General features: G+C 43.7%; 1 protein-coding gene across 2 annotated transcripts in view; it reads left to right on the forward strand.

Moving 5' to 3' along the window:
• The window catches only part of LOC138803481 (tRNA dimethylallyltransferase), a 41,634-nt gene extending 27,494 nt beyond the window's left edge, over window positions 1-14,140 (forward strand). The window contains exons 6-11 of one of the 2 annotated variants that reach the window (XM_069987567.1): window positions 3,025-3,136; window positions 3,481-3,593; window positions 4,471-4,548; window positions 10,698-10,807; window positions 11,120-11,237; window positions 13,110-14,140. In XM_069987567.1, the coding sequence (XP_069843668.1) occupies window positions 3,025-3,136; window positions 3,481-3,593; window positions 4,471-4,548; window positions 10,698-10,807; window positions 11,120-11,237; window positions 13,110-13,213 (635 nt within the window). In that variant the 3' untranslated portion in view covers window positions 13,214-14,140. The remainder of the gene's footprint in view (window positions 1-3,024; window positions 3,137-3,480; window positions 3,594-4,470; window positions 4,549-10,697; window positions 10,808-11,119; window positions 11,238-13,109) is intronic. The other variant, XR_011364950.1, reaches the window with a different exon arrangement.
• The last annotated feature ends 461 nt before the right edge of the window (window positions 14,141-14,601 follow it).

Below are 14,601 nucleotides of genomic sequence, written 5' to 3' on the forward strand. Positions count from 1 at the left end.
CCACAGAAAAGAGATGGTGATCATTCTCTCGGGAGGTGGACAGTTTGTAAAGGTGTGAGCTGGGGCTGAGAATGAGATGATTGTGTAGTATAGTCATAAGCAGAACTTGTGCCAGTACTAGCTAGGACTTGAACTCAGGACCTGGGCACTGTGTTAGCTTTTTTGCTCAATGATGACATTCTACCACTTGAGCCACACACAGTTCTACTTCTGGCTTTTTGGTGGTTAATTGGAGATGTACGTCTCAGATGTTTTTGCCTTGGCTTTGGACTGTGATCCTCAGATCTTAGCCTCTTGAGTAACTAGGATTATGAATTACAGGTTTGAGCTACCAGTGCCTGGCCTGTGTGAGTTTTTAGTTTACTTTCTGTGCTCCAGTTCTTCTATGAAATGGAGATAATCATAGAACATATTTCATAGCATCAGTGAGGATTAATGAATTAATAATACATACTGAGTTGTGGGCCAGGGTATATAGCTCAGTAGTAGAACATTTGCCTGACATGCACAGGACCCCTAGGTTAAATCCCAGCACTGCTAAGTAAAGGAGTTAATAAATGAAACACAAGATTTTTTTTTTTGGGGGGTCCGGTCGTGGGGCCTGAACTCTGGGCCTGAGCACTGTCCCTCAGCTCTTCAGCTCAAGGCTAGCACTCTACCACTTGAGCCACAGCGCCACTTCCGGCTTTTTTCTTTTTGCTTATGTGGTGTTGAGGAATCGAACCCAGGGCCTCATGCATGCAAGGCAAGCACTCTACCACTGAGCCACCTTCTCAGCCCCACACAAGATATTTAGAATGTACCTGGCAAGTGGTCACCCTCAACAATGCAAACTTTTTAGGAAAGTAAGAAAGTATACATCATTGCATGATGATAAGTAGCAGAGATAGCAATGGAGAATGTAACTGAAATGATAAACACTTGGTGTTATTCTGTTACTAAGTTTATGGAAAAAATTATATATATTTGTGATGGTCCTGGGGTGTGAACTCAGGGCCTGGATACTGTTTCCGAGTTTTGTTTTGGGTTTGTTTGTTTGTTGTTTTTTGTTTTTTTTGGTCAGTTGTGGGGCTTGAACTCTGGGCCTGGGCACTGTCCCTCAGCTCTTCAGCTCGAGGCAAGGGCTCTACCACTTGAGCCACAGCACCACTTCTGGTTTTCTGGTGGTTAATTGGAGATGAGTCTCACAGCCTTTCCTTCCCGGACTGGCTGCTGTGAAAGTGGATCCTCTTATCTCAGCCTGAAGGTCTTTTTTTTTTTGCTCACAGCTAGTGCTGTATAGAGTCACAGTTCCACTTCTGGCTTTTTGGTGATTAATTTGAGATAAGAATTTCATGGGGGCTGGGAATGTGGCTTAGTGGTAGAGTGCTTGCCTTGCATGCATGATGCCCTGGGTTTGATTTTTCAGTACCACATAAGCAGAAAAAGCCAGAAGTGGCACTGTGGCTCAAATGGCTAACCTTGAGCTAAAGAGATGAGAGACAGTGCCCAGGCCCAGAGTTCAGGCCCAAGGACCGACAAAAAAAAGAATCTCATGGACCTTCCTGGGCTTTGAACCATGATCCTTAGATCTCATTCTCCTGAGTAGCCACTAGCACCCAGCTCAGAAGATTTTTTTGTGTGTGCCAGTTTTGAACTCAGGGCAAGAGTGCTGTCCTGGGCCTTTTTTTTTTTTTTTTGCTCAGGGCTAGCCCTGAGTTCGGTCGTGGGGCCTGAATTCTGGGCCTGGGCGCTGTCCCTCAGTTCTTCAGCTCCAGGATAGCACTTTACCATTTGAGCCACAGCGCCACTTCTGGCTTTTTATTTTTATTTTTTTGCTTATGTGGTGCTAAGGAATCCAACCCAAGGCCTCATGCACATGCATGCAAGGCAAGCTCTCTACCACTGAGCCACCTTCCCAGCCCCCGAGGATGGTTTGAATGAACTTCTGAGATCTGAGGAACATGTTTGAAGACAGCCCAGGCAGAAAGTCTGTGAGACTTACCTCCAAGTGGTATATTGCTAGGTTTGAATGAAGAAGCTCAGGGACAGTGCAAGTGACAAATATAAGACAAGAGTTAAGAAAGAGCAGATGCTGGTGGCTCATGCCTGTAACCGTAATACTCAGAAGGCTGAAACCTGATGATAATGGTTCGAAGTCAGCTTGGGCAGGAAAATCTATGAGACTCTTGTCTCTTAAGTACCTCAAAAGAGGTAGAAATGGAGCTGTTAAGAACAGTAAACTAGGGGATCCTTACTCACCTTTACAAAGCTAGTAAGTGCAGTTTATATAAAAATAAAATATTAGGGCTGGGAATGTGGCTCAGTGGTAGAGCTAGTAAGTACACAGTTTATATAAAAATAAAATATTAGGGCTGGGAAGATGGCTCAGTGGTAGAGCGCTTGCCTTGCATGCATGAAAAAAGCCAGAAGTGGTGCTGTGGCTCAAGTGGTAGAGCGCTAAGCCTTGAGCTGAAGAGCTGAGGGACAGGGTCCAGGCCCAGAGTTCAGGCCCCACGACTGGACCCCAAAAAAATAAAATAAAGTATTACCCTTTACACAGTTGTATATAGCTTTATATAATGAGAATGGTTATGTTTTATTTTGGCCATTTTTGTTTGGAGTTGCTGAATCTGTCATGAGTTAAGTTATATAAATTATTATCTCACTTTTCCTGGGTTGGTTGTGGGGCTTGAACTCAGGGCGTGGCCCTGTCCCTGAGCATCTCTGTGCTCAAGGCTAGTGCTCTACCACTCAAGCCACAGCACTACTTTCTGTTTTTGAGTGGTTATTGGAGATAAGAGTCTTATAGGGACTTCTCTGCCTAGGCTGGCTTTGAACCACAATCTTCAGATCTCAGCCTCCTGAGTAGCTAAGATTACAGATATGAGCCACTGGTACCCAGCTATTAGCTCACTTATAAAATCTGAATAGCTCTTCCATTTGAACAGATTCTTTTCTTTGTGGCAGCCTGTCCATTTACTGTGTAAGTATACAGGAGGTACCTGCAATATGTTGCTAGTTCATGGGCTAATTTGATTTAAGTTTTAGATGAGCGCTTGGATAAGAGAGTGGATGACATGCTTGCTGCTGGTCTCTTGGAGGAGCTAAGAGATTTTCACAGGCGCTATAATCAGAAGAAAGTTTCAGAAAAGAGGTGAGTATTTGACTGTGACTTTAAAACTCTCCACTCTTTGCCTTTGGCTGAAAGACCAGAGACATAAATACTAGCTTTGGATCTTGTTTATCAGTCTTTACCCTAGGCTTTGGGAGAGCTGGAAGGCAGATTAGTGTACTTGTTACAGTTGGAGTTTTTATTCAGGCATTCCTGGGAGTTACTTTTCAAGGAAGTAATCTGGGAGGGAAGGGGGAGAATTTTAGAGTCAGTATCTGCTCTGAATCTCAATGTTTTCATCTGAAATGAAATGGTTCTAGAAGACAGTGTCCAAGGCTTAGTTTTCAGAGGCAATGGCTCATCTGCTAATGCTCTCCTGTTCCCAGCCAGGACTATCAACATGGTATCTTCCAGTCAATTGGCTTCAAGGAATTTCACGAGTACCTGATCACTGAGGGAAAATGCACACCAGAGACAAGTAACCAGCTTCTAAAGAAAGGTGTGAATCCATCCTTCTAACTAGTCTTGGACATCCTTGGATGAGAGAGCACCCTACTGTTATGGTCTGAGCAAGAGTTGAGGCTAGAAGAAGCCCCCAAATGGCCGTCAACTCAAAACTGAGATTGCTGCCTATGTAGTCTAACTTTGTGCTGCTTTTCTTTCTTTCTTTCTTTCTTTCTTTCTTTCTTTCTTTCTTTCTTTCTTTCTTTCTTTCTTCCTTTCTTTCCTTCTCTCGCTCTTTCTCTTTCTCCTTCCTTCCTTCCTTCCTTCCTTCCTTCCTTCCTTCCTTCCTTCCTTCCTTCCTTCCTTTCTTTCTTTCTTTCTTTCTTTCTTTCTTTCTTTCTTTCTTTCTTTCTTTCCTTTTTTTTGCCAGTCCTGGGACTTGAACTCAGGACCTGGGCACTGTCCTTGAGTTCCTTTTGCTTAAGGCTAGCACTATACTACTTGAGCCACAGCGCCACTTGCAGCTTTTTCTGTGTATGTGGTACTGAGGAATCGAACCCAGGGCTTCATGCATGCGATACCACTAAGACACATTCCCAGCTCCTGTTCTGCTTTTCTCTGTTGGGTTGTGTGGGCCTTTTCTTTTCTTTCTTTTCTTTTTTTTTTGGGGGTCCGGTTGTGGGGCCTGAACTCTGGACCTGGGCGCTGTCCCTCAGCTCTTCAGCTCAAGGTGAGCATTCTACCACTTGAGCCACAGCGCCACTTTCCAGCTTTTATCTTTTTGCTTATGTGGTGCTGAGGAATTGAACCCAGGGCCTCAGGCATGCAAGGCAAGCGCTCTACCACTGAGCCACCTTCCCAGCATGTGAGCCTTTTCTTAACAAGGAAAGAAATGCTTACCTAAATTCTCCTGTATCTACCATATCTTTCAGGTATCGAGTCTTTGAAGCAAGTAACTAAGAGATATGCCCGGAAGCAAAACCGATGGGTTAAAAACCGTTTTTTGAGCAGTAAGTCTCTTGTTTATCATTATCCCTTGGGACCATTCTTGATAGAATATAGGTATCCTCTTCTCATCCAGAAAATGAACTTGTGTTTCTGTACCTTGCCTGGGGGAAGACCTGCCTATATAAATAAATGATTGTTCAGGGGTATTTTCTTGTGATATCCCAGAAAAAATCCAGACAAAAATGACTTAAGTTTCTATTGAGTAGTCTCCTTACACTTTGATGAGATGGTATTGACTTCTAATATATAAGGGTAAATGAGGGGGTAGGGGGGAAGGCTGGGAAGGGATGTGAAGGGTAAACAAAGGAGGAGGCTGCAATGCTTGATAAGAAATGTACGCATTATTCTGCCCATGTAATTCTAACCCCTCTGTACAGTGTTCACAAAAAAAAAAAAGGGTAAATGAGCAATGTATCAGCAGAGTTGATGTTCATGGTTGATTTTAGCTTCAGCTTTGTATCTAAAGAACACTTAGAAATCTATAGAGTGGTACTGTGGCTCAAGTGGTAGAGCGCTTGCCATGAGCTGAAGAGCTGAGGGACAGCACTCAGACCTAGAGTTCAAGCTCCACGGCCTAGTTAGTATGGAGTCCTGAGTTCAGACTACAGTACTGAAAAAAAAGCTTCTGAGCCAGGTGCCGGTGGCTCACACCTGTAATCCTAGCTACTCAGGAGGCTGAGATCTGAGGATCCTGGTTCAAAGTCAGCCCCATGACCTGCCAAAAAACAAAAAAAAAGCTTTTGAGCCGGATGGTCACATATAAAGACAAAACTGTGCTGAGTAAATATGGCTTAGTGATAAGAGTACTTACCTAGCATGCATTAAATCCTGGGCTCGATTCCTTAGTACCACATAAACAGAAAAAGCCAGAAGTGGCACAGTGGCTCAAGTGGTAGAGTGCTAGCCTTGAGCAAAAGAAGCTCAGGAACAGTGCCCAGGCCCTGAGTTCAGGCCCCCAAAAACCTTCAAGCCAGCTTGGTGCCAGTGGCTCTAGCCTATAATCCTACCTACTCAGGAGGCTGAGATCTAAGGAATACACTTCATATTCAGCCTGGGCAGAAAAGTCAGTGAAACTCTAATCTCCAATAAACCACCAGAAAACTGGAAGTGGTGCTGTGGCTCAAGTGGTAGAGCACTTGCGTTGAGCTGAAGAGTCCAGGGACAGTACCCAGGCCCTGAGTTCAAGCCCCACGATTAAAAAAAAAAAAAAAAAAAAACCAAAACAAACCTTTAAACCAGGTGCTAGTGGCTCATGTCTATAATCTTAGCTACTTAGGAGGCTGAGATCTAAGGATTGTGGTTCTAAGCCAGCCTGGGCAGGAGAGCCCCTGAGACATTTTTTTCTTTTTAATTACAGTTCTGAAACTTGGTACCTGCCACTTTTGCTCATTGGCTAGTACTCCACCAACTGAGCCACACCTCTAACCCCAAGAGCTGCTTATTTCTCTTCTTCCCCCACCCCCCATAAGGCTTTTATCTCCAATTAACCACCAAAAGGACATAGAAGTGGAGTTATGAGGTCTCAGAAAAAAAAAACAAAACAGACAAAAACAGTTATGGCTCATGTGGTACAGCATTAGCCTTGAACAAAAAAGCTGAGTGAAAACTGGGCACTGGTGGCTCATGACTGTAATCCTACCTTCTCAGGAATCTGAGATCTGAGGATCATTGTTCAAAGCAGCTCAAGCGGGATGTAAGACTCTTATCTCCAGTTAGCCACCAGAAAACCAGAAGTGGCACAGTAACCCTGAGCAAGAGCTCTGGGAGAGGGTCCAGGCCCTGAGTTCAAGCCCCATTACCAACAACAACAGAAAGCTTAGGTACAGCGCTTATACTCTGAATTCAAGTCCTATGACTGGCACACACAAAAAAGACAAAATTTTCACCGTTTCTCCCAGCATCTTCTTATGGTCAGAAATGGTTTCATTTAATTACTTCAAATGAAATGTTAGCTGAACAGAACTCTTTTTTTTTTTTTTCCCAGTCCTGGCACTGGAACCTAGGCCTGGGTACTGCCCCTGAGCTTTTTTGCTCAAGGCTAATGCTCTACCACTTGAGCTACAGGTCCATTTCCAGCTCTTTGGTGGTTAATTGAAGGTAAGAGTCTCATGGACTTTCCTTCCTGGGCTAGCTATGAACAGTGATCTCATATCTCAGCCTTCTGAGTAGCTAGGATTGATTATAGACATGAGCTACCAGCACTTGGTTGAACAGAATTTTTTTCTTTCTAGTCCTAGGACTTGAACTCTGGGCCTGGGCACTATGGCTGAGCTATTGTGCCCTCTACCACCAGTGCCCAGCCAAACTGAACTTAAAAAAACGTTTTTTAAAAATTGTTACTATAAAGGTGATATGCAGAATGGTTACAGTTACGTAAGTCAGGTAAAGAGTACATTTCTTTTTAGACAGTGTCACCCCTTCCCTTGCTTTCTTCCAGTTTTTTTCTCTTGTCCCCCTCACAAGTTATTTAGTTCATTTTCAACATAGTTTCTATTGAGTACCACTGCTAAATTGAACAGAATTTTTTTTGTCAGTTGTGGGACTTGAACTCTAGGCCTGGGCCCTGTCCCTCAGCTCTCCAGCTCAAGGCTAGTGCTCTACCACTTAAGCCACAGCACCACTTCAAGTTTTCAGAGTGGTTTATTGGAGATAAGAGTCTCACAAACTTTCCTGCCTGGGCTGGCTTTGAACCGAGATCCTCAGATCTCAGCCTCCTAAGTAGCTAGGATTACAGGTGTGAGCCACCGGCGCCCAGCTGAACAGAACTTTTAAGGGAAGGAAATTCTCATAAGTTGACCCTGTCTCCTGATTCTTGCCCTAAATTTGGTGTTCTGTGTAGTGTGTATAGTGTTGAGCCTTCAAGATATAGAGGCTATATCTGTCTGTCTGTCTGGCTGCCTGTCTATCTATGTGTGTATTTATTTTTGCCAGTCCTGAGGCTTGAACTTGGGACCTGGGCACTGTCCCTGAGCTCTTTTGCTCAAGGCTAGCACTCTGCCACTTTGAGTCATAGCTCCACTTCTGGTATTTTGGTGGATAATTGATTATAAGAGTTTCATGGGCTTGGACTGGGAAGGTGGCTCAGTGGTAGAGCGCTTGCCTTGCATGCCTGAGGCCCTGGGTTCGATTCCTCAGCACCACATAAGCATAAAGAAAAAAAGCCGGAAGTGGCACTGTGGCTCAAGTGGTAGGGCGCTAGCCTTGAGCTGAAGAGCTCAGGGACAGCGCCCAGGCTGAGTTCAGGCCCCATGACCAGACCCCCCCCCCCAAAAAAAAAAAAAAAAAAAAAGAGTTTCATGGGCTTTCCTACCCAGGCTGGCTTTGAATCACGATCCTCAGATCTCAGCATCCTGAGTGGCTAGAATTACGGGTATGAGCCACCAGTACCTGGCTTTATTTCTTTTTATAGGTATAAGAAAATGAAGGACTTGAGAGGTTAAACAATTTGCCACAAATACCTCAGGTAGTAGGCAGTAGAGACTGAATGTAGGCCTGACTCAAAAATCTATACTCTCCTTGTTTCTTGTACTGTACTGTTGCCTAGGCAGCAGTGGTTTTTCCTTAGGTTGTTGTTTTTCTTTTTCTTTTCTTTTTTTTTTTTTTTTTTTTTGGTGGGGGGGGGGGGTCTGGTCGTGGGGCCTGAACTCTGGGCCTGGGAGCTGTCCCTCAGCTCTTCAGCTCAAGGCTAGCGCTCTACCACTTGAGCCACAGTGCCACTTCCGGCTTTTTTCTTTTTTCTTATGTGGTGCTGAGGAATCGAACCCAGGGCCTCATGCATGCAAGGCAAGCGCTCTACCACTGAGCCACCTTCCCAGCCCCAGGTTGTTGTTTTTCCTTGTTGTTGTTGGTCATGGGGCTTGATCTCTGGGCCTGGGCACTGTCCCTGAGCTCCTCAGCTCAAGGTGAGTGCTCTACAACTCGAGCCAACAGCTCTACTTCTGGTTTTCTGGTGGTTAATTGGAGATAAGAGTCTTATGGACTTTCTTGCCCGGGCTGGCTTTGAACCATGATCCTCAGATCTCAGCCTCCTGAATAGCTAGGATTATAGGCGTGAGCCACTGGTGCCTAGTTAAGTACAACATTTCTGAGCTTATGAACTAAAAGGAAATTAAGTGTGAGTGAAACTCCAGTATTTTTTTAAAATTTAATTTAATTTTATTTTATTTGTGAACATACTGTACAGAGGAGTTACAATTACATGGGCAGGATAATGCGTACATTTCTTACCAAGCATTGCAGCCTCCTCCTTTGTTTACCCTTCACATCCCTTCCCAGCCTCCCCCCTCCCCCGAAACTCCAATATTATCCCGTGGAAACTTTTTTTTTTTTTTTGTCAATAGTGGGGCCTGAACTCTGGACCTGAGTGCTGTCCCTCAGCCCTTTAGCCCAAGGCTAGCGCTCTACCACTTGAGCCACAGTGCCACTTCCAGCTGCCCCACTGTGGAAACTTTTAAATATGCTTCTTAATCATCTCATATTTGTGTTTTGTCAGTAGACTTCTGCATTTAGTTATAAGGAAGGCTAGCTGAAGTTTCTGCCCCTGTCTTTTGGTATCTCTGAGTATATGTACCTTATCCTGTGCTTTCTTCTTACCCTCTTTTCTTTGTACATCTTGACAGATAGAGGGGAAGATAGTCTCAGCTAAAGTTGACATATTTCCAATATAACTCTTTTCCTAAGTTTGACAATCAGTCTGAAACAAAAGGGCCCTTTTTATAATAATTTAGAACTTCCTTCTGTGATTACACTACAACTCCCCCATCTCTGAGGCAGGAGGAGTTGATGGCATAGTGTGTCATATGTCTGTTCCTCATTCACGTGTGCTGGCACAGTCCTGGTGCTAGAGTGAAAGGCACAGCTGCCCTGTAAGTCAGGAGCCACGTTTGATTGGCCATGGCAGATCTTCTGGGATATGGTCTGGCATGAAGCCAGGGGGACTTCCCCACCCCAGCTTGGCCTTGGATCCAGGCCAGAAATAGCAGCTGGGAGCCGAGAACTTGTTGAAAGGTGCTTAGACAGGGCACAGAAGCCCAACAAAGGACTTAGAGGAGAAAGGAAAATGTAGAGTGTCCTGGAAACAGGTGCAGAGCTTAGCCAAGGCCAGGTGTGCTGTGGGTGCTGCCTGCACCCTCATAGTCTCACCTTTCCGTGTGGTGGCAGGTGCAGCCCAGTCCAGTTTACGAAGAATCTTATTTGTGGTTGGCACAATCAAAAGGCTAGCACCTGCCAGCCGTTGGCATCTCCATGCCTTTGATGTTTTTGTCCATGGAGCAATGTTCTTTGCCTTTCAGTAACTGACTTTACCTGGCCAGGGAAGGTAAATGTGTCTAGTGGCTGGTGAAGCTATCCGCAGAGACTAAACTCTGGCAGCAAGGCTGACTGAAGTGATAAATGAATGCCTGGAGCTGAACTCTTGGCTGCCTCCAGTCTCATCCCTACTTGGAAGTGTTGTTTGAGTACTCCACTAGATCTGGCTATCAAAGAAAGGGTTCAACTCAATCGATTCCAGGGCTCTTTCTAGTTCTCAGTTTCGGTGGCTTATTGGCTCCTGTTATTGTTCCCAGCCCACCTTATCAGCATGCTGTTTCCTGAACACTGGGCTGCCAAAGGGATATGCAAATTTGAGGCTAGTGTCTACTTCTAAAGAGAGCAGTGAACTTTCTTTCTTGCCACAGAGAGCCATAGATGTCATAGAACTTAAAAAAGGCACTTAAAGCTGTGAGTTTATTTCCTTCTATGATATACTGTTGTTATTTTTTACTTAAAAAGTTTTTGTTTTTGTTTTTGGTACTAACTGGGGCCTGAAGTCAGTACCTGGACCTTGCACTTGTTAGGCAAGTGCTCTGACTTGAGCCACACCTTCAGCCCATGTGCTGTCTGTATGTCGTAGTCCATACACAAGTCATAGAACTGTTACTCCATTCAGTTTACTGATTTTAAAGATTGTGCATCCAAGTCTCTGGTTGTATGTTTTAGGTATTGGCTACAGATGAGTCATGTTCTGGGTCTTTCTTGGACCGTGGGTAGTATTGATAATGAAAAGTGTAGTCAGAATGATGATTCCGTCATCCTTTCTCTTGAGGGATTTAAGAGTCTTGAGAGTAGAATAGGGTATTGAAGATGACCTCCCAAATTTTCTTTGTCTTATTAGGACCTGGTCCCAATGTCCCCTCGGTATATGGCTTAGAGGTGTCTGATGTCTCCAAGTGGGAGGAGTTTGTTCTCAAACCTGCTCTTGATATCGTGCAAAGTTTTATCCAGGTGACTATTAATAATGGTTGAGTCTATTGTTAGATTTTCAGCGCATTTTTATTTGCTGACACTTTTGTTACTGTGTCAGGAAACCAAGCCTTCTTTTTTATAGAATGAAGCAGCAGGGCTGGCTTCTTTTAAATCTGGAGCCTCTGTTTCTTCTTTCACATTTAGAAAGGTTGTTGCTAAAACCTGTTCACAGCCCACCTGCTTCCTGGGGTACAAAAAAGGAATCTTGGGAAAATCCTTCCCCTCTTAATATCAGAGAATTATATCCAGATCTCTTTGAATCTAATGTTCCACTTATTCTGGTTTTCTTAGGGCCACAAACCTGCTGCCACTCCAATAAAGACATCACACAATGAAACTGAGAACAAGAGAAGCTACCATATGTGTGACCTCTGTGACCGAATCATCATTGGGGACCGTGAGTGGGCAGGTAGAGTTCAGGGAAGGGAATGGAGAAATCGTAAGCGTGGGGGAGGGGAGAGTCATGCTGACTTGCTGAAATTTAAAGGTCTTGGTATTGAATTGTTGGAATGTTAAGGGACTGTCAGGTTCCTTTAAGACCCTGTGCTTATATTCTTTGGAGGTTTTCCCATACTAAGGAGCTGCTTCCACATTCTGAAATGCAAAGGAAGGGCATATGACCTCTAGCTCCATCTGGCATGAGTGTTCCTTTGACTTCATGATTCTGCTCAAGAGGACTTTCTTGACCTTTCATGTTTAGGATTCAGTGGAGGTGAGATACCATTATAAAGGAATGAAGGCAACTCATGCAAGAGACTGAAGAAGCAGAAGCACAGCTGGGAGGGAGCAGGAAGTACAGTCATTCCTTTAGAGCATGGTCTTGAGAAGCCATGCCTCTTCAGTACTTCCCAAGGTAGTTTATTGAAGTAGTGTAGTGGCTGAGATTGTGTTGAAAGATGGCAAGGGAAAAGCTTTAAGAGCCAACCTGTCAGTCAAATGTAGAGAGTAGTAGTACCATTGGCACAAAGGCACTGCCCAGAGGCTCAGTGTCTGCTTAGATCCGCCCTCTGATAGTCACCATTCATTCTATTGGACTCTCCTGTGGGATTTCTGTAGTCACACAGTGAAGGCCCAGGAGGTCTCACCCCATTTGAATTTAGTCACATTCCAGGGCTCACTTCTTTTAGGCATGGTGGGTCTTACAGTTTACCCAGCAGCCTGGAATCCTGCTCAGAGTACTGCTTTGCTTGGATTCTTAGAAAAGTGTTTTTTTGTTTTTGCTTTTTTTCTCCATTATCAACCAGTAGAATGATTAGGTCTATTAACTGGTAACCCTGGCAAAATGAACTCCATTGTCAGAGACTGGGGATGGCTGTGATTGCCCAACCAGCAGAAGAAGCCACGATTGTTCTTGGTTTATAATGATGAAAGGGGAAGAGAAAGAGTGTCTGATTGTTTTGTAAAGGAAACTTAGTGATTTGGTTTGTCAAATGTCCTTCAGAGAGCCTTAGAGAAGCAACATTTGTGAGTCTTTGTGAGCTTGGCTGTGTAAGCCCATCTATAGTGCCATCTGTCAAGTCCTTGCTCCCATCTCCTGCTGCCATGGAGAGTCAGTCCAGAGCCCAGTTTTTTGCCTTAGGCTCTAGCTGGAGAACAAAGCTGACTTTTCTCTCCAAGTAAATTGTCTGACTTCTAACCTTTTTCTTACTTAGGTTTGCTTCTGAATCCTTAAAAATGATGTTTTAAATATACAAAAGAATTTATTCCAGCCATCCCTCTCTTTAGGTATTTCCAGGTGAGGTTTCCTTGGGTGGATGAGTACAGACAGGATAGTGAAAATGAGCCTATATAAGTTAGCTAGCCTATATAAGTGGTGCACACCTGTAAGATAGCTACTCAGGAGGCTGAGATCTGAGAATCACAATTCAAAGCCAGCCTAGGCAGGAAAATCTGTGAGACTTGTCCCCAAATTAACCACCAAAAAAAAATCACAAATAGAGCTGTGGCTCAAGTGATAGAGTGTTAGCCTTGAGCAAAAAGCACACAGACAGCATCCAACCCCTGAGTTCAAGCCCTAGGACTGGCTGGCACAACAACAAACAAAAAGAAATGCTAATCAGGTAGGTATGGTAGTACATATCTGTTATCTCAGCACTCAGGAGGATCACATAGTTCAAGGGCAGCCTGGGCTACATAGTGTGAGCCTATCTCAAGAAAACAACAGCTCTGCCTCTATATGTGTTGATCCTGTTATTTATTATGAAAGGATTGTATAGTTAAGTTTAATATATCTTTTAATATTAAATTTTGAGTTTTTGATTGTTTGTTTTTGTTTTCTCAGCACATAGGAAATCCAAATCTCACTTGCACCACCTGAAGAAAAGAAGAAGATTGGACTCAGACGCCATCAGTACCATAGAAAGACAGAGTATTTCTCCAAACTGAAACATAGAACTTCAAGAGAAGAGATCCTTGGGACAGCATGATCAAGGGCCAAAATAAGCATTTAAGAGATATGTTCAGTGGCCTTTGCAAAGGAGGAAGGGTCAAGTTCAGGAAGGAGGTTGCATCTGTTTGTACTGCCCTGGAATGCAGAATGCTGGACAGAACGCCCATGCTCTTTCTGTAGTATGGTCTTAAGGTCTCCTGTCCCTGGCAGCAGTCTTTCAGCTCCAGTGTGGCTGTTGTGTCTGGTAATGATATAGTTCAGGGTGGGATTTTTTTTTTCTTTGAACCTTAAAGGTTTGATTTTAGAAAGAGGCACAGATTGCACATTTAATACATGAGCATCCTTTTAGGGGTGAATACAGGAATTCACTTACATCCCTTAAAAGAATGCTTTTGTCCCTGATACTGGCTAAAAATATCTGATTTGCAGATGCTTTTGTAGATGACTGAGGTATTGTGAGGCACAAATCAGGAGTTCTGGATTTGGGTACAGCAGGAAAGGGTAAGCCCTAGTGAGATAGTTAAGTGAGCCAGAGCAGCTCTTAGAATTCTAGAGGAGGAGGAACCAGGCCGAATTAGTTGTGACCTAGAGTATAAAGACAGAAAGCTGTTGGGCTATTCCTGTGTGATAACTGATGTTACTGGTATCTTTCTAGTAAGGTAGAAATCTATATTTTTATTGAAAATTAAATAAAAAGTTTGCAAGGATCTCTATAATCATTTGAAATGTACATATGTCCGTGGCTGGTTTATGAATTGTGTGCCAAGTATCTTTTTATTTTTTTGCCAATCCTGAGGCTTGAACCTAGAGTCTGGGCACTGTCCCTGAGCTTCTTTTGCTCAAAGCTAGCACTCTACTACTTGAGCCACAGCATCACTTCTGGCTTTTTCTGTTTATGTGGTACTGAGGAATGGGACCCAGGGTTTCATATATGCTAGACAAGCACTCTACCACTAAGCCACGTTCCTAGCCCACCCGAGTATCTTCATAGGTCATGCTTTCTACTGATTTGTGCAGCAGATATGTTCCTGGAATAATCTGGATGGTTTGTCATTAGAGGTCTTTTGTTTAAAGCTCTTACTGTAGTGATTTGAGCTGCCAGCAGTATTATTTATTAACTTGCAGGAATTCAACATCTGTGAGGCAGTAACTCTGACCAAAATGAATTTGTTCAGAATCTTGGTATGAGAGGCTCTAGACTTAGGTAATACAGAGGTGAGATGTGACTCTTTGTTTTCAAGGAGCTTATATATATTGTGCACATAACCACCCAGTCTAGGTAAGAGGGTATCAAGGTATATAAAAGTTGTGCAGAATTTCATTTTAGAGAGGAGAAAAAGGAATCATGGAAAAAGGAACATTTCTTCTGGACCTTAAAAAAATG

This window comes from Dipodomys merriami, unplaced genomic scaffold, assembly GCF_024711535.1.
Source record: "Dipodomys merriami isolate MVZ:Mamm:240054 unplaced genomic scaffold, mDipMer1.0.p SCAF_34, whole genome shotgun sequence".
Lineage (NCBI taxonomy): Eukaryota > Metazoa > Chordata > Mammalia > Rodentia > Heteromyidae > Dipodomys > Dipodomys merriami.